This window comes from Onychostoma macrolepis, chromosome 16 (assembly GCF_012432095.1).
Source record: "Onychostoma macrolepis isolate SWU-2019 chromosome 16, ASM1243209v1, whole genome shotgun sequence".
NCBI classification, from domain to species: Eukaryota; Metazoa; Chordata; class Actinopteri; order Cypriniformes; family Cyprinidae; genus Onychostoma; species Onychostoma macrolepis.
In genome coordinates this window covers 26,986,247-27,007,928 of record NC_081170.1, presented here as the reverse complement: position 1 = coordinate 27,007,928, position 21,682 = coordinate 26,986,247, and the positions used below count along the sequence as shown (strand labels likewise).

Here is a 21,682-nt window from a genome sequence, read left to right as displayed (position 1 = left end):
AACAACGTCGCGATTTCAACGGTGAATCAACGTTGTTACTTACGCAGTGAAACGACGTCACAATATCAATGTTGATCCGTTTTGCAAAATCGAAAGGTAATTCACCGTTGATTCAACCATGGTACCTGACGTTGTTTCAACGGCGAATCAACGTTGAAATGCCAGATGGGAGGCTATAATGCTAATGTTATCCACACGAGGGAGCCACAGGATAGCAAATCCTTCAAGATCTGTTCCAAGACTGTGACTGAATAAAAACTGCATATCAACTCATTATATTTACATAACCTTTAATAAAGGCCAATATAGTAAGTATGCAAAAACTCTAATCTCCTAAATACTGATAGACCATTACTTTTTTATCTTAATTTTAATGGTATTGAAAATAAATTTCTCAAGTTATCACACATAACTGAATGTACGTCCAAGGGACACTATATTAGTTATCTATTTTCATATTGTGCATATAATAGTACTCACATAAGGACTCATAATTTACTTGAAAAGAGACATGTCCATTATGTAACTGCATCATCTATAAAAACCATTGTGCTTGGACCCCAATGATCGCCTTGAGTAAAACCACATTGTTTCAGTCACCTTCTGTGTCGTTGCCTTCAACGCTTCGGTGATAGGACTTTGAAATAGCAAACAGGGAAAATAAATAAAAGGCATGACATACTTCGCATCCAGCTAGCCAACTCTGTTGAAGCTGTTTCATAGCCTAGCTTTTTATTAGAATATAAAATAGCAAGGGTCCATGGAAAAATACTGTTGTACATTTTTTTGCAGCGGGGCAGCTCAAGAACGTTGGACACACAAGTAGGCTGCCGAGGCTGCTTTTCACCAAGCCAACATCAAAGTTCGTTTTCGAACTTTAGCTTCCAGTTATGTTGGCTTGGCGAAGGCAAGCCAACATACTGTTATGCTATTTAAACTTCTTCTTATTATTATTATTATGTTGGCTTGGCACAAGACCTGATTTCTAGTTTGTTGCTATATCTTTTCAGACTTACATTTTTTTTTTTTTACTATTAATTATTAAATATGAAAAATGTCCCATTGACTTACAATGGCTGAGAAAAATTGCGCCCCTAGAGGAGCAATTCCCCTCAGACGGAGCCGAATGGCTCGATCAGTTTCACTTTTACATCGGTTAAAAATACAAATAAATACATACATTTAACTCACCCCAGCCAACATTCTATCATGGGCCCTACATGGGTTTGTCCATGGGTTCCATGTGGGCCCCATCTGAATCTCATATGGGGCCTGACTGGGGCTAATGTGGGGCCCAAATGGGCAACAGATACAAGACCCATATTGGTCCCACTTATGAAGCACATGTGGGATATACTAGGGCCCAGTATGGGTACTGGACTGGCCCCACATAGTGTATATGAGTGTTTTGATTAGGTTTTTTGAGGCATCTCACATGGACAGTATAATTATAAATAATTATTTACTATATTGATAAAAGCAACATCAGTATTTCAGTTAGGTAAATGTCAGTTTTCTGCATGAACATTCCACTGTTTATTTATCTACAAACTCGCAAAACATGAAAGTGTGCAATTTGAAAAATCATACATTAAAATGTTCAATATAATACTTTATTATCATTTTCTGACACATTTTTTATACTTTTCAGGTTTTTGTAAAATGATGAGCATCAGCATTAAACATTTTGATAAACCAACAGGGTCATACCATCTCAACAACTGGTCTTATGTAACTAATCTTACATAACATAAAAATTGACAGTTAACAGTTAAAACCTTAATTCACCCAAAAATGAAAATTCTTTCATCATGTCACACCAAACACATAAGAAATTAATTAATTTTCAGAACACAAATGAAGATCTTTGTTTTTTTTTTATCTGAGTGATTTATGTTGCTCCATTGAAAGTTTACTTCCTCAAAACTCTGATGCTTCAAAACATTCATAAAGAGACTGTAAAATAAATCCATATGAATCGAGGGGTTTAATACAAGTCTTCTGAAGAGACATGATCACATTACATGGTAAACAGATTTATATTCAGCTTTTATTTACATATAAACATTGATCGTGTTCCTGTGGCTCAGTGGTAGAACATTGCGTTAGCAGCGCAAAAGGTTGTGGGTTCAATTCCCAGGGAACACACATACTGATAAAAAAAAAATGTATAGCCTCAATGCACTGTAAGACGCTTTGGATAAAAGCGTCTGCTAAATGCATAAATGTAAATCAGTGAATATATAAAGAAGTTCAACGGTACTTCAAGCAAGCAGGCTTGACTTTCCGTTTATTAAAACGTCATTTTCCGCTGATCAGTGTTTATATGTGCACAAAAGCATAAATTATATCTGTTCATTTAAACTGACTGTCTCTTCAGAAGACTTAGATTAAACAGCTCAATTCAAATGGATTTTTTGTATGATCTTTTTAAGAACATTTAAAAGTGTCAGTTTTGGGATTAGACTTTTAATGGAGGGCAATAAATCTCTAAAAATATCTTCATTTGTGTTCCAGAGATGAATGAATGTCTTATGGGTTTGGAACAAGTAAATGAGGGAGAGTAAATGATGACAGAGTATTCACATTTGGGTGAACTATCCCTTTAAGAAACATCAGTGCTCTTCTAAATTTGACACACTGACACAATGAAGAAACACAAAAACAACAAACTCACCTGAACTTACAGTATATAATAATAAAATATACAGTATGTGACCCTAGACCACAAAACCATATAAGGGTAAATTGTTCGAAATTGAGATTTATACATCACCTGAAAGCTGAATAAATAAGTAAATAAGCTTTCCATTGATGTATGGTTTGTTAGGATCGGACAATATTTGGCCGAGATACAACTATTTGAAAATCTGGAATCTGAGGGTGCAAAACAAAAATCAAAATATTGAGAAAATTGCCTTTAAAGTTGTCAAAATGAAGTTCTTAGCAATGCATATTACATATCAAAAATGAAGTTTTGATATATTTACAGTAGGCCATTTAAAAATATCTTCATGGAACATGATCTTTACTTAATGTCCTAATGATTTTTGGCATAAAAGAAAAATCAGTAATTTTGACCCATACAATGTATTTTTGGCTATTGCTACAAATATACCCCAGCAACTTAAAACTTAAGGTTTTATGGTCCAGGGTCACATATTCTGTCTCAAAAACTACACAATTTAGAAACAAACAAAAAAAAACAACACTAACTGATAACACTCCTGGAGACAGTCTTTCTCGTGCTGTTCTCTAATCTTTTTCCACTCGTCTCTGGTCCCAGTACACCACTTGGAGCCTTTTCTGCCTCCTTCTGCTTCACATCATTAATCGTAGTATTCATCCTCAGTCCACCTGTAAAAGCATAAGTTTAGATATAAATGTCCAGCTGCATATTTGGGTTACACTTTATTTTACAGTGTCCTTGTTGCAGTGCAATTTTAAATTGAAGTACTGAGTAGGCTAATATTTATTAACATCACATACATCCTATATGGTTGAAGTTTTTATTTTATTTATTTATTTTTACTGGTGTGGGTGTTTTATATATTTATATATTAAGACATTTACAGATGTTTCATGATTAATGATTATGGGAAACCAGTTAAAAACATTATAGGTTCAAAAAAAGTTAACCTCAATCAGCGGCATTAACAAAATTTCACAATGTCACATTAATTAATACCACAAATAATTTTTATGTTAGGTTTTATGCACCTTGGTAAAACCTCTCGTTATAATCATCGAAACTGTGCAAACTGTAAAACTAATCTCTTACTTGCATGCTGCATTGTTCCCAGCAAACAATGACCTGGCGGTCCACCAGCGTTTTTTGGGTGGCACAAATTCAGCGGCTTAATACGGTCGGACCACCGTCGGCACACCATCGGCGAGCCGACCAATCTAAAAACGCTGTCGGTCAGCCGGCGTTTTTTGGGTGGCACGCCACCAGCGGTTTGCTGTGGCTGGGCCTCCGTCAGTGCACCAGTGGCAAGCGGTTCTGTCCCGTGTTTCTACTGAGCTCTTACATGACATCTTTGTTTTATAAATTATATATATATATTACATTTATGTTTTACATTACATTTTTACAATTAAAAGGAATCTGAAGCACTGAATAAAAATAGTGAGAGTTATAATTATTAACAAAAGTTTAGTTTAAAAACTGCAAGCACATTTTTAAATGAAATAAATAGTTTGAATTATCATAAAAACAACAATACAAAATCTAATAAAAAAAATAGCAAAAAAAAAAAATCTATAAAAATAAAAGTGCTACTTTGTCCCACTATCACGTGCGGGTTGCAGTTTACACCTATGTATGAATGGGTCATATAACTACAAAACGATTAAAATTCCAAATTAAATAATTTTTTTGTTGTTGTTTATGTTCTATATAATATGTTTATTTAAATGGTGCGTGAGTGTGACGTGTTTTGATGGACGCGCGCAGCATTCAAACGCTGCAGCAAGGGAGTTACCATGGAAACGGGGCAGCAACTCTCCAACTGACAGCTGCAACACTGCGTCTCTCGCTTCTGTTTTCACCGTTTTCAGGTGAGTTAATTTAGTCCCTAAAATCACACAAATATTACATACAACTGTTCCTGACACTTTTCTTTCTTGTAATTGATACACTTCTGTTGAATATTTACTTCATAAAGATGGTTTAGTGTCTTCGAAAAAGTCCGTTAGCATCTCAACTGTTTTCAGACATTGTATGCTAACTCTGTATATTGAGCTCTGATTTATCAAAGTTTTGACTTCATCACATTTATGTGTAGTTGGGAGATTTTAATAGCTTTGTAAAGCTTTTTGTCAATGGGTTATTGGAATTAGACAAATTTATTTAGCCTAAAATATGTGCTGTAACTTTACTGTTAATCGGTGACGTCACTTAAAGGAGCATGTATTAACTGAATCTAGTTAAAACGTGATTTGATATTTAATTGCAAACAATTATTGATAAAAATTGTTCTGTGGTTTCAGGAGTAACACTTCTGCAACAGAAGAGACGTTCCAAGATATCTAAATTTCTGAAGGAAGCTGCTGACAGAGATGTGGGAAACATAGGTAAGCTGCATGAGAAATCTCATTAAATCACTTCATATATGCATATATGTAGTGAAAAAATGCATATCACCATGCATCTTTTACAATTCTTTATTAAAGTTATTTTAAGAAGGTTTTGACATCCAAACATGAGTGAGTGATGTTAAAATGTATTTTATTTCTGTGATCAATGATGAATTTTCAGCATCATTACTCTTCAGTTTTACATGAAGATTATTCAGAAATCATTCTAATATGCTGATTTGCTGCTCAGGAAATATTCCTGATTCGTATTTTGTTTTGTGTGTATTATTCAGGATTCCTTAATGAACAAAGTTTAAAATGAACAGTGTTTATTTGAAACAAAAATATTGACTCTAACTTCTCATCAATTGAATACATCCTTGCTGAATAAAAATGAATTTATTAAAAAACCTCACTGACTGCAAACTTTTGAACAGTATTGTACACTGTAAAAAATAAATATTTTTTTACAGTTTTTGCCAATAAATTTTACAGTGTTTTCCCTGTTTTTTTAAATTACAGAAATGTTTTAATGAAATTACAAAAAAAAAACTGTTTATTGACATGTGTAACGTAATTTAACAGAGAAACTTTGTATAAATGGAATACAGTATATATCTGTTTTTAAACATATTTTTAATGATAATTTTAACGAAACTAACTGTAAAAATAAAGTGATTTTTTTTTACTTTTAACACGTGAAATACTGTAACAACTGTGTTAATTTCTGACACCCCTTAGTTTGTCACAGATTATCAGAGATCTGTTAGAAATAGAGATATCCTAGTTAAAAGTATATCTATCGACTTGTGTTAAGCAGGCCTCTTCTTTTTTTTTGTTTTTAAAACCAGTCTTAAAACCCATCTTTTCCTTTGGCTTTTGACACCTAAGATGTCGACTTTATTTGCTTGTTTTAATTTGTTACTTTGAATACTTTTATTGTGTGCATATTAATTGTACTTATGTTTATTTTTCTGTACAGCACTTTGGACAACACTTTAGTTGTTGTAAAGTGCTTAACAAATAAAGTTGGTATGGTATGGTAAGTTTAGCTGTTTTAAAAAAAGACCGTTGCAATTTAAATAATAAGCTACGAAAACCAATGCAAAAGACAAATCACCAACCTCTGTGTTCAGCAAATCATTTTCACGGCAATAATTATCTAAGCCAATCAGAATTGACACCTCTGCCACGTTGGTGGCGCACTCAGAAAGAAGCGCGCGACATGATGAAGAGTGAAGACGGCGGCGCGCTGGTGAACTATTCTGCTGTTTTCGACGAAGCAACAGTTGTGAGAGGTAACGTCGAAAATATTTACTGACACATTCAAAAATTCAACGCAATACTGACATAGCTAGAGTATACATTAAGATTGACGACCGAAAACAAAACAACTAATGTATGTCAGATGTTACATTAGCTAGGTTGCAGATGCATTTTAGCTTTGTGTTAACGTTACCTGAACGCAATTTAACGTTGCATTTTAAGAACATTATCTTTTGTGTTGGCTTGTATTTTGTGGCCGTGACTGTGTGGCACGTGGCTGGCTAACTAAAAAGTTAGCTAACTAAAGTTGACCACTGCTAGCAACAGCTTTCAAATATGCTGCGCGTAAGCGCATTAACTGGCCCAAAACATCGTCAAAATGATTAGAAAAAAGATAATTGTTTGGCTTAAAGTGATAAGTCAACGTTGACTTTGGTTTCAGATGGTACACTAACAGCAGTCTCTAGCAAAAGCATCCACGATTCTCAAAAAAAAAAAAAATGTCAGCAAATTTAGTGTAATTGATATACAGCTAAAATGGCATAAGGAAAATACTCGTAGTGTGGTGCTCGATGGTCACATTGTAAAGGTTTAAGAAACAAACACACTTTTTCAATTTGTAAAGGCTTAACACTGAGTGACTGTTTCAGAAATGCCTAAATTACTGATTTTTTTGTGACTGAATCTGAGACTCAATTAAATAAAGAAAATCAATGTTGCTGTGTTACAATTTATTGTAATGTAATTTTGCACAAATATTATGCAAACTAATTTTTTTTATTTTTTTATTCAATACCAGGAATTGGAACAATAGCTATCTGGAACTGAGATCAGTCAGAAGCCTTCAAGCTCAAACATTAAGTAAGTTTGCAATATGGCAAGTGTTCTAAATGCTTTCACATGTCCTATATGTGGCATTTCTATGGAAACAGTGAAAGGGTATGTAAATCATCAAAAATTACACACAAATGAAGCACATGGTGAATATGCCTGTTGTGTAATTGGGTGCAAATCAAAGTTTACCAAGTATAATTCCTTTAAAAGTCATATGTTGCGCCACCATAGGCGGTCATCCGTGTCACAATGTGAAACCGTACAGGGTCCACTGAAATGTGAAAAGCCACATTGCCAGAAACAATGCATTGATCTGAAAGATCTTTTAGATCATTTAAATAAAAAATAAAACGCAGTTTCTAAAATAGCATCATTGTGTGTCGCCGTCACGGCTGGTTAGGACATGGTGTAACATTTCCTTTATGATCTATGGAGATGTTGACACTGGCAGCAGATTTTAACACTGGTTGTTGGAACGCATCACAGCTATTGTAGGCACAGTTGCTTAATGGTAGATACTTGTTCACCCCAAAATAAAAAACAGTTTGGTTACAAACAAATCTTCAAAGTATCTTTTGTGTTCAACAGAAGAAATAAATGTGTACAGGTTTGTAACAACTTAAAGTTGAGTAAATGATGACAACTTTATTTTGGGGTGAACTATACCTTTAGATATGTCTGTCACCTCTCTAGCTCAAGTTAAATACTTTGTATATGGCTCATCAGAATTGCTGATTATGAAAAATGTTTATAGCACTATATTCAAGTGTATTTCTGTCTTCACAGATGCCTTTTCTGGATAAATCCAGATAGGGGGACCAAAGTGGAGAAGCAGCAATCTAAAAAACAGCAGTCCATAAATCATAAGGTTCTTTCTTTGATTACAAACATTGCAGACTTTGAATGGCGAGAGTAGACATCTCACATGCCAGCTTCTTTCTGTTTCATACATTTCCATTTAGTTTATATACTATTCTGTAATGTGTAAAGGGTTCATTCTGCTTGTATTTTGTGGCTGACTGTTATCTTGAGTGAGTTGCAGCTTTTTAACGTGTGTTTACACGTTTTAAATTGTGTTCATTTCAAAGTACAGGGTTAAAAAAAAAGCTCACAGTAAAGACCAGAAGTTTTAACCAGTGGGGAGAACCAGTTTCATAAAAAAAAATGTGTGTGTATATATATATATATAATATAATATAATATAATGCTGCTAAACGATGCTTTGTTAAATGTTGATCACAGGATGTATTTGCAGATAACAAATAAAACAAAATTAAGATTACTGGTGTTGTTTTTTTTATTATTAAAGCAAATCTTAGTTATTTTTGCAGTTTAAACTGCTTAAAGTTGAACTTAAAGTTAAGTAAATGATGACAACTTTATTTTGGGGGGAACTATCCCTTTAGATATGTCTGTCACCTCTCTAGCTCAAGTTAAATACTTTTTATATGGCTCATCAGAATTGCTGATTATGATCTTTTAAACTTTAAATAATTTTTCTGTGTTTGAATATTTTAACAATGTATGTTAAAATGAAAAGATTTCATGGTATTATAAGGATATTTTTGTGTAGAATAACAGTAATAAACCGTAATTATAGGAAAAGAAATTACCGTTTTTTTACAGTATATGTTATTATCTGTACTTAAAACTTTTTTTAAAGACAATTTTCTGTGTTTTAGAGGTGTATGACTGTATTTTAACAATTAATTTATGTTAAAATGAAAAGATTTCATGGTATTATAAGGATATTTTTGTGTAGAATAACAGTAATAAACCGTAATTATAGGATAGGAAATGACTGTTTTTTTTAACTGTTTTTTACTGTTTTTTTCCTGACAGTATTTTTCTGTTTTTTAACAGACATTTTCTGGTGCCCCTGCTGCCAGAAAATTACCGCTTTTTTACGTTTTTTTTTTTTTACAGTGTACAATACCATTTAAAGGTCTGGAGTCTATTTAACAATGAATCCTAACTTTTACACTAAAATGTTTATCAGCACATCTTTTTTTAAATATTGTTAATAATTAGAAATGTTTCTTGAGCAGCAAATCAGATTTATTTTTGAAATATCATGTGACACTGAAGACTGGAGTAATGATGTTAAATTCAGCTTTGATCACAGCGATACATTACAATTTTAACATATTCAAATAATAAAAAAAAAACAGTTCTCTTGAATTGTAATATCATTCCACAATGTTATTGTTTTAACTATTTTTTGAGTTGTGAGTATAAGAGACTTCTTTCAAAGATGTAAAAAGCCGCTTTAAACTGAAACTATAAACTATAGGCTACTATATCTTACGATTTTTTTAAAGCCTTTCATATAAAGCCTGATACATGTAGAACAAATTGTATTATGCACTTTCTCCGCAGCAGTTCAGTCTGTGACCTAGATATTTTTTTCAGATGCGCTCGTATCAAACTACTTATATCGATATTAACGGTATTGCTTCATACTGTATCGCTTATAAAGATTATATCGTACAAACTCAATATACCACCCAGCCCTACTGTAACACCTGCACCCGTTCGCAATCACCCGATTACTAATCACCTACACCTGATTCCACTTTCCAGACACTATAAGACACTACTCACCCCTCTCCTCCATTGACTGGTCTTGAGGTTACGATCTCCTCGTAACTCCGATCACCTACCCGTGGATCATCTGCCTTTGTTTGGACGGACGCCCTCCTCGAGTTCGTACAGCCGAGAGGGGAAAGAAACAAAAGACTATTGCTTAAGTTGATGGAGCTTCACCGAACCCCTTAGATGTTACTGTTTCACTTTGACTCCATTCTTTTGTTTGATTTAATAAAGAAGCTCTTACCGCAATCCTTTTCGTTCGCCTCTTCATCCTGTGCGTGACAATTTGTAAATGTTTGTTTCTTAACATTTTGTTTAGCTTGTTTAGGTTTTTCTTAGTTCATTAAAGTTTAAACTGAATTTTGCAGTTATATTACAGATGTAATGTTTGTCAGCTGGAGCTTTAAAGGGATAGTTCACTCAAAAATGACAATTTGCTGTTAATTTACTGACCCTTAGGCCATCCGAGATGTAGGTGACATTTTTTCTTTAAGCCTGTATGTTTAGTCTGTATGACAAATGTTATAAATGGAGATTGTTATTAAATAATGGCTATTATGTGTTGTAAATTGTGTGTTTTTAGTGATTGATAAACACCAGTTAATCATTTTTAATAATTTTGTTAAACTATAAAAATATATGTTTTAGTTCCCCCGCAATTTCTTATGATGCCCAAATAATAAATCTTAGTTGAGGTAACATATAAAACACATGGAGTAAATGGTTAAATTTTAAATGACATAACTTGCTGTAGTCTTCTAAATGTTTGACCAATTAAAACATTTTATTTTGAATGGACTATAAAACTACTTTTTAGAGCGAGACTGTGTCTGTTCCCTGAATACTGAGGACAAATTATATGCTTACTACGGGATATAGAATAAAATCAGATTGTGATTTAAACAAATTATAGCAAAGTAAGCTAAATAATGTCACAAAGTACCCAGTATAGTACCCAGAATATCAAAGTCCAGTAAAGGAGGCAGAGCTGTTAAATTCTCAAATAGCCTTCTGATAATGTTTGGGGCTCAGACACACTCTCTCTGTTTAAATCTATATTAAAAATACATCTTTTAGCCAAGCGTTCACATAACAACTCATAACCTTGTACTCTAGTAATAAATGCACGTGATCATCTTTTGCCTGAAATAATATGAACAGCATCTATGCTAATTTTTCTCCTTTTGTTTTCCCGTTTCTATCTCTCAGGTTTCCCATCCCAGTGTTACTGCAGCTTGGATCCAGCCTCACTTGTGGTTACTTCAGATGAAGACCCCAGATGATGGCAACTATAGATGAACATACTAACCTGACAAATGTTATGTATTGCAATCATTGCCTTAAAGCATACGTTGAGTGATTTTCAACCCACTTTGTATTGTTACTATGATGGTAATATATGTGAACGAACAAGGTTTAATCTTTCTCTGAGTTCCATGAGATATACCCATTTATTTGTCAGCCAAATAATATTTTGCATTATCCGAATATTGTTTATTTACATATTACAGACTTTGTGGCAGTATAAAGTGGATTTAAATTCACCAAACTTACCCTTTAATGTTTGTCTGTTTAACTGAACATGACTTTGAACACATAACTTGTATTATCTTAGAGTTATTGACATATAGACATTAATTTGTTGCCAGAAGATGCTCCCCATTGAGTCACAGTCACCTCAGGCTGTTGATAGGAATTTTTTTTTTTTTTTGAAACTTTGAAATTTTCTAAAGCTGCTTTGATTGTGAAAAGCAGTGTACCCTTACAACAGTTAACCATGTTTTTACTATGGTAAAACTAGTAATCATAACTGTAGTAACCAGGGGTTTTTAGTTTTTCTCAAACTAAGGTTTTGATATCATGGTTCTACTAAAGTAATATTTTAATGCTGGAGTAAAACTGGTAACCACAGTTTTTGAAACCATGGTGAAGTTTGTGGTTGACTTTTGTACGGGTACAAATATGTGAATTGAATGCTTCTATTTGAAAGTCACATTGGATAAAACTATCTGATAAATATACTGTATGCATTTGTATGTTTAATCTGTTCTGAATCTGATTATGAACCACTGACCGACCGTGGACCGCCAGCAAACAGTAATTATAAACCAGCGGCTCGTCAGCGGACCGCTGTTGGAAAAGCGGCGGCTGCCGCTGGTGGTCTGCTTGAATAACGATGAGCAAAACGCCGGTGAACCGCGGGCGGCGTCCGCCGGTGGGCCGCCGACTCTGCCACCAGTGGGCCGCCAGTGGCCCGCTGTGTCTTATGTTAGCTGGGTTGTTTATGATGAAAAAAAAAATACAGAATTCAGAGCGCAAAATTCAAAACTCCGTCATGATGACTAATCTAAAGGCTGATTGGCCACATTCATAAACTCAACATGAACATGTGATTGGTTTTAAGGTTTAGCAACATAAACAGTAATGCCGCAATCAACACCACTCATTTTTAACTTTAATCACGACAGCCATAATAATCTGGAGGTACACAGCCTGAAAGCCCATGGGTGCTTCTCAAATGGAAGGCTGCATCCTACCGAGGCTGCGTCCTTCGTAGTTCAGTCCTTCGGAGGTTTGTAGACTAGTGTCCTCCTCTGCATTAACGCTGTCTAGTAAGTGCGCGTGGCTATGTCACACGTTCCCACCCCCAAGGTCACGGCACGAAAATAATTAAAACTTAATTTTGAAGTACGTTTTTGAATTAAAAATCTTTATAATAACTGGCTTTTAATGCAAGGCATTGAATGACAACCCAGACAGCACACGTACGTCTGGCCGACGTCGGTCCGATGTACAAAATTTCGTCAGCACGATGTCTCTCAGGGATTGTTTGCTAATCGGCAATACGTCGCCGCGACGTCGGCCTCTGATCGGATGCCCTCCGGCCGATGTTGGGATGACGCAGCTGTAAATCCCGGCCGCTCTGCGTGGACGTGGTTCACCGGCGTTTTGCTCATCGTTACGGACCACCTCCCTGATAGCACACGTACATCTAGGAGACGTCTATTTGACATCTGCATTTACATCTGCAAGACGTATTTTTTAGAGTGTTTGCTCATCTGCAATAGGTCTATTGGACGTCTCCTTTTAGATGTCAAATAGACATCTATTAGATGTCTTTAAGATGTTTATGATTTAGAATGTATGTAAAACTGACATCTTGCAGACGTCTGTCAGACGTTTGTAGACAGCAGATGCTTTCCAGATCAACAGATCCTTAACAGACATCTTGCAGACGTACGTGTGCTATCTGGGCTGCAGCTGCCGCCGCTGGTTTATAATAAAACAATACACACCACTCTCAAGAACAGCTGCAACTTTATTAATATTTTCATTTAACACATTACACATACAAATACATTTACATTTACCAGATGTTTTGATCAAAAGCGGATAATTCACGATTATTTGTAGTCTTTTGAAAATTAACCATGATTTTACCACAGCATTTGCAGTAAAACCATAGTAAACTCAAAATCAACCATAGTTTTACTACAATCACCATGGTTTAACTATGACTGTTGCAGTAAAACCATAGTAAGTACAAAAATAACCATTACTATAGCATTTAAAGTAGTAAAACCATAGTAAAAATAAAATCTACCATAGTTTTACTACAGTAACCATGGTTTAACTATGACTGTTGCAGTAAAACCATAGTAACTACAAAATAACCGTTACTACAGCATTTGCAGTAAAACCATAGTTACAACATTTACCATAATTTCAAAAACTATGGTCACTATAGTCATAGTTACCAGTTTTACTGAAGTATTACTACAATGTTACTATAGAATATGACATCAAAGCATGGTTTCAAAAATAAAAAAAAAACACATGGTTACTATAATCATGCTTGCTAGTTTTACTATAGTAAAACCATGGTTAAATATTGTATAAGTATAGCACTTTTCACAATACTTATCATTTCAAAGTAGGTTTACAGAATATGCATATTTCAAGGTTACAATTTAAAAACATCCTTTAATCAGCCAGAGGTGACTGAGACTCACTGGGGAAGACCATCTTCTGGCAACAAAATAATGTCTATATGACAGTAGTTCATAAAACAAGTCATGTGTTCTGTGCTGTCAGCATCGAAGGCTGTCTTCATGACAAAAACTGAGTTACAATAATACAACAGTTGCATAAACACAAATTAAAAACCAGGCAAACAATAAATACGCAGTTAAAAATTTTAAATAGCATGATAAAAATTCTAAAATATTTTTATTTAAAGTCTCTATTTTTGTGCTCAGTTAAACATTATCCTTCAACATTATTAAAGGGTAAGTTCAACAATTTTCAGTCCATTTTGTATTGTTACAATGTTGGTAACATATGTAAAAGAACAATGTTTATTCTTTCTCCAAGATACCCAGTGTATTTGTCAGCAAAACTGATGCAAAACAGCATTTTTTCATTTAGATGCTGCAAAAGTGTTTGTGTCATTTTGTCAAAATTAATTTCATTTCGTGTCATCTTGCGAAGTGCTGCTTACAAATAAAAGGGGACAAATAGGGTCCATATAACTCAGAGAAAGAGTAAATATTGTTCATTTACAGATATTACAGACGTTGCAATAATACAATAGCGGGTTGAAAATTGTCAAACTTACCCTTATAGGTAATATAAGGATAATATTTGTTTTGTGTGTCCAGTGTTTTGTGTGTCCATGTACAGTTGCCGTCATCTGTAGTCTTTGTGAGCGTTGGCATCTTCACAAGTGAGTTTGGATCCAAACTGGAGCTGGCTTCATCTCTAGTAACCTCGGGATGGGCATCCTAAGATAGTAACAGGAAATCAAAAGAAGAAAGTTTAGCATAGCTGCTGTTCATATTATTCAGACATATAACTGGAGTGCAAGGTTATCAGATGTGTTGTGTGAATACTTGGCTAAAACTACACATGCCACAGTATATTTAAGTGGGTGGAACATCATATTTGTAATTTACACTACTGTTAAATGTTTGGGGTCAGTAAGATTTTTTTACGTCTTTGAGAGAAGTCTCTTCTGCTCACAAAGGCTGCATTTATTTGATCAAAATGAAGTAAAAACTATTTAACAACAGTTTTCTGCATATTATGCAATGTAATTTATTTCTGTGATCAAAGCAGAACATTCATTACTCCAGTCTTCAGTGTCACATGATCCTTCAGAAATCATTCTGATACGCTGATTTGCTGCTCAAGAAACATTTCTAAATATTATCAATGTCAAATTCTGTACTGTTTTAAAACTTTATTCACCAAAGAATCCTGGAAAAATGAAGCAGCACAGCTGTTTTCAACGCTGATAAGAATCAGAAAATTAAAATGATTTCTGAAGGATCATGTGACACAAAATTCAGCTTAATCATCACAGGAATAAATTATCTCTCCAAATATATTCAAATAGAAAACAGTTATTTTAAATTGTAGTAAATTGTAATAATTTCATACATTAAACTGTGGTTGGAATAAGAGACTTTCAAAAACATAAAAAAAACAAAATAATCATACCAACCCAAACTTATGAAACAGTGTGTATGTTCAAGACTTTACTTACTAATCCTGCGGTTTATAGCATCTTGGTGATGTTGTCTTACAGGAGTTCACACTGACTCTGCTGGATGCAGCAGGCCATCAGCACTGAAGAATCTAGGAACAAAACAAGCAATTTGACACAGAGCAAACAATATTTAGTTTGCAACTCCAGATTTATTAGAAGGAAACGAGCTAGAGCAGCAGTAAAATGCAGATAAAAGAAAGAATAATATATATATAGCAATATAATAACATATACATATATAACTAATACTACTAATAATATAATCTTAAGATAACAGAATCTATGTTTTTAGTTTTAGGTCGAGGGTCACTTATGTTCAGATAAAATCTTACTAAACAAGTCTCTAGTTTTGTGTTCAGTTAAACATTATCCTTCAACATTATTAAAGGGTAAGCTAAAACATTTTCAGTCCATTTTGTATTGTTACAATGTTGGTAACATGTAAAAGAACAATGCTTATTCTTTCTCCAAGATACCCAGTTACAAGCATTAGTGACAGAATCATCAGCCAATCAAATTTTGAAGTTCAATGACAGCCCGCCCTCTGGGTCTAGTGACGTGCCCAGTGCTACCCCCAGCATTATACCGCCCTTTTAGTGAGGGATTTCCAAGGTACGAAAGTGAAATTCAATGAAAAGAAAATGACAGCTGCAGTCATCGGCGCCTACATCAGATATTGTTGCCTAGCTACTAAAAACACCTTTTCAAGGCGCTCTTTTGAAGACAAACGAGAATGACTGAGAAAGGAAGACCTACACCCAAACTGAATTCGCTAACAAAGGCCAACAAAGTTTTTATGCGCCATTTCAAAGATTGCAACTATGAGTGCTATGAGTGGCTAACAGCTAGCACCGAGCACAAGTTATTTTGTTGACGTGTTTACTTTTTAATCCAAGTAAAGAGGCATGGAATGATAGACCCAGGGACTTTATTTATTTATCATGCACATTGTTATGGAGGTGTACATGGTGCGTTGATAATACTGTGGTGTGGTGTGTGGATGTCCAGCATTTGTACAGTTTTGCTGCTTTGGGCACGTTGTCATTTTAGAGTGACGTGAATGTGCATAGTGACTTGTGTATTGGCGGATTACTTTTACTGATCATGATGTAGGAAAATTTGACTCTTAACCCACCCTAATCTAGCCTACTGTTGAAATTGTTGATCAGCAGTCACTGTTGTTGAGAGCCTGTGTGCGGCATAATATGTGCATTACGCATATGGCTACATTAGCTGTAACAGAGATGTGTAAAATGTGTACATGTAGTTTACAGTTGCTTACTGAAGGCCCTGACTGAAACCCCACGGTACACCACTGTCTGACAGTAGGTTCACTCCAACTCTGCTGGGTGCAGCAGGCCATCACCACTGAAGAATCTAGGAAAGAAACAAGCAATCTGTCACAGAGCCAACAATATTTAGTTTGCAACTCCAGGTTTATTAGAAGGAAACGAGCTAGAGCAGCAGTAAAATGCAAATAAAAGAAAGAATAATATATAACAATTATTAACAAATATATATACACACACACAACAAATTCTACTACTACTACTAATAACAACATAATCTTAATATAACAGAATCTATGTTTTTAGTTTTAGGTTGAGTGTCACTTACGTTTTGATGTCAAGGCCTTCTTAAAATTGGCTAAATATATTTTGAAAAATGCACATTAATATATTTCATGATCTATATTTCAGCTTCTTCAGTTCACCTGTATTTTTCTAAGTCAGTAGCTCCCTTCAGAAATGTTGAAATCTTGGAGCTTCCCTTCTGTTATGTAGAGTTTCTTTCTGTCCTCCTGAAATCACAGAACAATTTTTATTAATATTTGTTTACCATGAAATATTGTCGGGGCAATTTCAACTGACTCTCCTCAGCATAAGAGACAAACTCACTCTTAGTTAATAAAAGGTTTTATTCTTTGCAAAGAAGGTCAACAGTCATACAGACACGCAGGTTTCTGCAGAGTGCGACAAAAGGGGAGGGCAGTCCTCCGCCTTTATACCCTCTTCAAGGCACTCAAGGTCAAAAGATCACATGTTAAAACAGCTGTACTTTTCCACCAAATGGGAAAGGGAAAGAAACACTCTGGTTTATTATACCCTCAGCCCCTGTTTCTCATGGTTTTAGGCCCTAAATGACCCTTCAGGTCATAAACAGCAAAAGGCCCCAAACCCATTCCTTTCCCGCACAGCCAGACCTAAAAAAGGGTTTGCATTACATATTCTCATAAACATGGAAAATAAGCATAAAATAAATTTTCCTCCACAATTCCCCCTTTTTATCATTCATTGATAACTGATTATAATAACAATTCATTTCTACATCTATCATTCTCACTATGCTACCTTAGTTTTCGCCAGTCTCTGTACTGAGCTGGATATGAACTGGAGAATGCATGGTAAACACAACAGTAGCAACACTCCTGCTGCCACAAATGGTAATACAGTGTTAAACAACCAGTATCCCCATCCTCCCCACAGATTCGTCAACCATTCAAGCCATACATCGTTTGCTCGTTCAGGCTCTTTTACGGCCATTCTGATGTGAGTGATGATATTAGTGATGTTATCACTGTAGTCTGGAATATGGAAACAACATGATGTACCCAACATTTTACAAAGTCCTGGTTAATTTTGTTTGCGAAAGCAAATTAACTGGTTGCAAAACAAGTACATACTCACTATCTGGAAGCCGGGCTAAATGAGTAAACACTGCTACTGCACTTCTGACATGGGTCAGACCCTCAGTCACTTCTCACATATCAAATATGAACCTTGCATGCACACCTGTTTTGTAAAAATATTATTTCCAATATAATACAATAAGACCTTTTCGAGTTCTTTTATCAGCACCTCCTTTCGTCCCGCACCTGTCTGTTTGTAATGGGTGAGAGGCCGCAGTTTGTGCGCGGGCTGTCTCTCCACAACTTTTCAATCTTGGCCTTGCTCACACGCTGATAAGGCGCTTGATGTTTGTACAGGGTTTTGGCACCTGTCAACACACCCCTTGGATCTCCTACTCCCTCCGTTCCTCCTCCTCAGATGCAGGTGGAACTTTTCTGCAGTGGCTGGCGTGAATCTACGTTGCCCTCTCAGCTACCCTCACGGCCATGTGGGTAGTCAGAAGTACTTGGAACGGTCCCAGCCACCTTTTCACCTTCCAACTTTTCCTCCTCAGATCTCGTACCACCACGAAATCTCCTGGTTTGATGTCGTGCAAGGGAGTTTCTGCAACTTTCCCCTGGGCGGCTTTTACCTGCGCACAGACATTAGACAACAGAGAAGACATTTCTTTGCAGTAACTCAACATGTCATGCTCACACAATTCTGTTGATGGCAGCTGTTGTTTTCCCCCTTCTATTCCCATAAATGGTGGTCTACCAAAGAGAATTTCGAATGGGCTCAGATTTACCCTAGATCGTTTTCTCATTCTCATGTACATGAGGACGATCGGGAGCACTTTAACCCATGTGAGTCCAGTTTCCTCACAACACTTAGCCAATTTGTTTTTAATTATCCCGTTCTGCCGTTCTACAGCGCCCCCTGAGGCTGCGTGATAACTGCAGTGTGTTCTCAAATTAATTCCTAAAAATTCACCCACTTGTATTATTGCCTCATTGACAAAATGTGTTCCATTGTCAGAACTGATTTTTTGTGGAACTCCCCATCTCGGGACTATCTCAGTCAGCAGGGCCTTTGCCACCGCCGCTGCGTCTTGTTTTGATGTTGGGAAAGCCTCGACCCATTTGGACCACATATCCACCATCACCAAACAGTACTTTTTCCCTTGGCATGGGGACAGTTCAATGAAGTCCATTTGTAGATATTCAAAAGGACCTGTCGCGGGCGGTTGGGACACTTGAGACATTTTTATCCCTTTCGCCACATTGTGGGTGTTACAAATAACACATCTTTTACAAAAATTTTCTGCAAATGTTGTAAACCCCTTTGTAAACCACAGTTCTTTCATTTGTGCCACCATTCCCCCTTTCGATACATGGTCTTTCCCATGTGTCGACTTAGCATAATGTGGAAAGAAGTGTCTAGGTAAACAAGGCTTGCCATCACAGCTCATCCAGACACCCTCATTCAGTTTACAGCCACACTGTTTCCACTGGTGCCTCTCTGCCCCTGAGGCAAAGGCCTGCATGCTCTGTAAAGAGGAAGAAATGTCTGGGTTACTTTCAGATAACATAGTACACTCTGTTTCTTTTGTCTGCTTCGCCGCCGCGGCCTTCGCTGCCGCATCTGCTCTGGCGTTTCCTGTTGATATGAAATCTTTGTTATTGGTGTGTGCGGCACATTTGCAAATGGCTATTTTGTCTGGTAGTGGAATGGCCTCCAGTAAGGCCGCCACTAGAGGAGCATTTAATATTGGGCGCCCATCTGACTTTTTGAAAAATTTTCTGTGTTTCCACAGCGCTCCAAAGTCATGCGTGACGCCAAATGCATACCGCGAACCGGTATAGATTGTGACGCATTTGCCTGCCATCAACTTGCACGCTTCTGTTAACGCCACAAGCTCCGCTGTCTGTGCTGAAAAGTGTGGTGGCAATGAGCCAAAAACCACGACTTCGAATTCGGTTGTTACCGCATAGCCAACTTTATTCTGCCCTGTTTGTGGATCTTTGTAGGCCGAGCCATCCACAAAGAGGACATTTTCGCAATTTTCAAGTGGTACATCAGAAAGATCTGGACGCGGTGTACACACATGTTCTAGCGCAGTTAGACAACAATGGTGCTCCTCCCCATCCTCCGCCATCGGAAGGAGAGTAGCAGCATTCAAGGTCGTGCATCGTCTGACAGTGATATTTGGCATATCATGCAAGATAGTGTGGTATCGTAACCACCGCGCTGTCGACAAATGCGATGTTTTCTGTTCTTGCAGGATCATGGACACAGCGTGTGGCACCTTTAATATCAGGTCAGAGTACCCTACAAATTCTCTAGACGCCATTACGGCCTGTTCTGCAGCAGCCACCGCCCTCAGACAGTGTGGCAGGCCTGCTGCAACTGGATCTAGTTTGCTGGAAAAATAAGCCAGAGGTCGCAATTTATCTCAATGATGCTGCAACAACACAGAAGTCATAAACCCATTTTTTTCATCCACCATCTGAACAAAAGGCTTGGTTGGTACCGGTAGGCCCAAAGTCGGCGCCAGAGACAGCTGAACTTTCATGTTCACAAATGCCTCCTCTGCCTCCCCTGTCCACTCAATTTTGTCACATGACTTCAGCCCCTTCCCTGTTGTTAGGGCTCTCAGAGGCTGCTCAAGAATTGCATAATTTGGAATAAACGTTCTGCAGTATGAACATATTCCCAAAAATGATAGCATTTGTTTCTTTGTGATTGGTTTTGGTACATTCTTAATGCCTTCAATTCTTTTGTCAGACAGGGATTTGCTGTTTGGTGTTATGACATGGCCCAAAAATGTAACCTGTTGTTTTACAAACTGCAATTTAGACAAGCTGACCTTGTGGCCCTCACGAGCCAGATGCTGCAGGAGGGTCACAGTGTCAGCCACACATGTGGGCTCATCCTTAGCAGCCAAAAATAAATCATCCACATATTGAAGCAAAGCAGTTCCAGCTGTCAGGGTCAATGGCTCCAGACTTCGCCTAAGCGCTTCATTATAGAGATTAGGGCTGTCACAATACCCCTGGCCCATTCTCGTGAATGTATAACCTTTGCCATCAAATTCAAATGCAAACCAAAATTGACTGTTTTTATCCACTGGCACGCTAAAGCCCAGTCAGCAAACAAATTTGGCCCAGATTTGGCATGCATCTGGCACAGCTGGCATTCATCCGGCACTGGCATACAGCATGTGGGCCAAACATGGCCCGGGTTTGGCAGAGATGGTACCGGGTTTAAGACGGCACACAAGACATGGGCCAGATGTCAAATGCAGTATTTGGCCCAGATATCAAATACAGATATGTGGGCCACATAAGTATTGCCGATCTTGACCCATATTTAAAATCCATTTAAAATATTTTTGAGTAAAATGCCAATGTTTTCCCATACAGTAAGGTAATATATTCACATATATGTGAAACTGTTAAATATATTTTGAAAATATATTTTTAAAATGCATAACATAAAGCTCATAATGTGTGTTATTATGTGTTTGTATGCAAAATTATATCCATGCCTCATGATATTATATAATATATGATATTATATTATATAGTATATTATAGAATAATATATTCTGTTGTTTTATATATATATTCATATATTCATCTGCCATTCATCCGGCACTGGCATACAGCATGTGGGCCAAACATGGCCCGAGTTTGGCGGAGGTGGTACCGGGTTTAAGACGGCACACAAGACATGGGCCAGATGTCAA

The 21,682-nt window shown here is 36.4% G+C and overlaps 1 protein-coding gene and 1 long non-coding RNA gene across 3 annotated transcripts; one reads left to right on the top strand and one right to left on the bottom strand.

Annotated features, from left to right (window-relative positions):
- Window positions 1-4,469: 4,469 nt before the first annotated feature.
- On the top strand, window positions 4,470-9,944 carry LOC131522335 (uncharacterized). Its single transcript, XR_009266507.1, has 3 exons — window positions 4,470-4,560; window positions 4,993-5,076; window positions 9,763-9,944. It is a non-coding gene; the product is annotated as an uncharacterized LOC131522335 (long non-coding RNA).
- Window positions 9,945-13,629: 3,685 nt separating this feature from the next.
- Window positions 13,630-20,579, bottom strand: LOC131521893 (uncharacterized). Of its 2 annotated transcripts, none has more exons than XM_058747013.1 (5): window positions 18,198-20,579; window positions 17,037-17,123; window positions 16,605-16,719; window positions 15,320-15,411; window positions 13,630-14,555 (listed from the first exon to the last, which is right to left on the bottom strand). In XM_058747013.1, exon 1 carries the CDS (start codon window positions 20,282-20,284, stop codon window positions 18,407-18,409), a length of 1,878 nt encoding a protein of 625 aa, XP_058602996.1. In that variant the 5' UTR covers window positions 20,285-20,579; the 3' UTR covers window positions 13,630-14,555; window positions 15,320-15,411; window positions 16,605-16,719; window positions 17,037-17,123; window positions 18,198-18,406. The 2 variants fall into 2 exon arrangements, with proteins under 2 accessions (XP_058602996.1, XP_058602995.1); XM_058747012.1 differs by having other exon boundaries at window positions 16,605-16,699.
- Window positions 20,580-21,682: the final 1,103 nt, after the last annotated feature.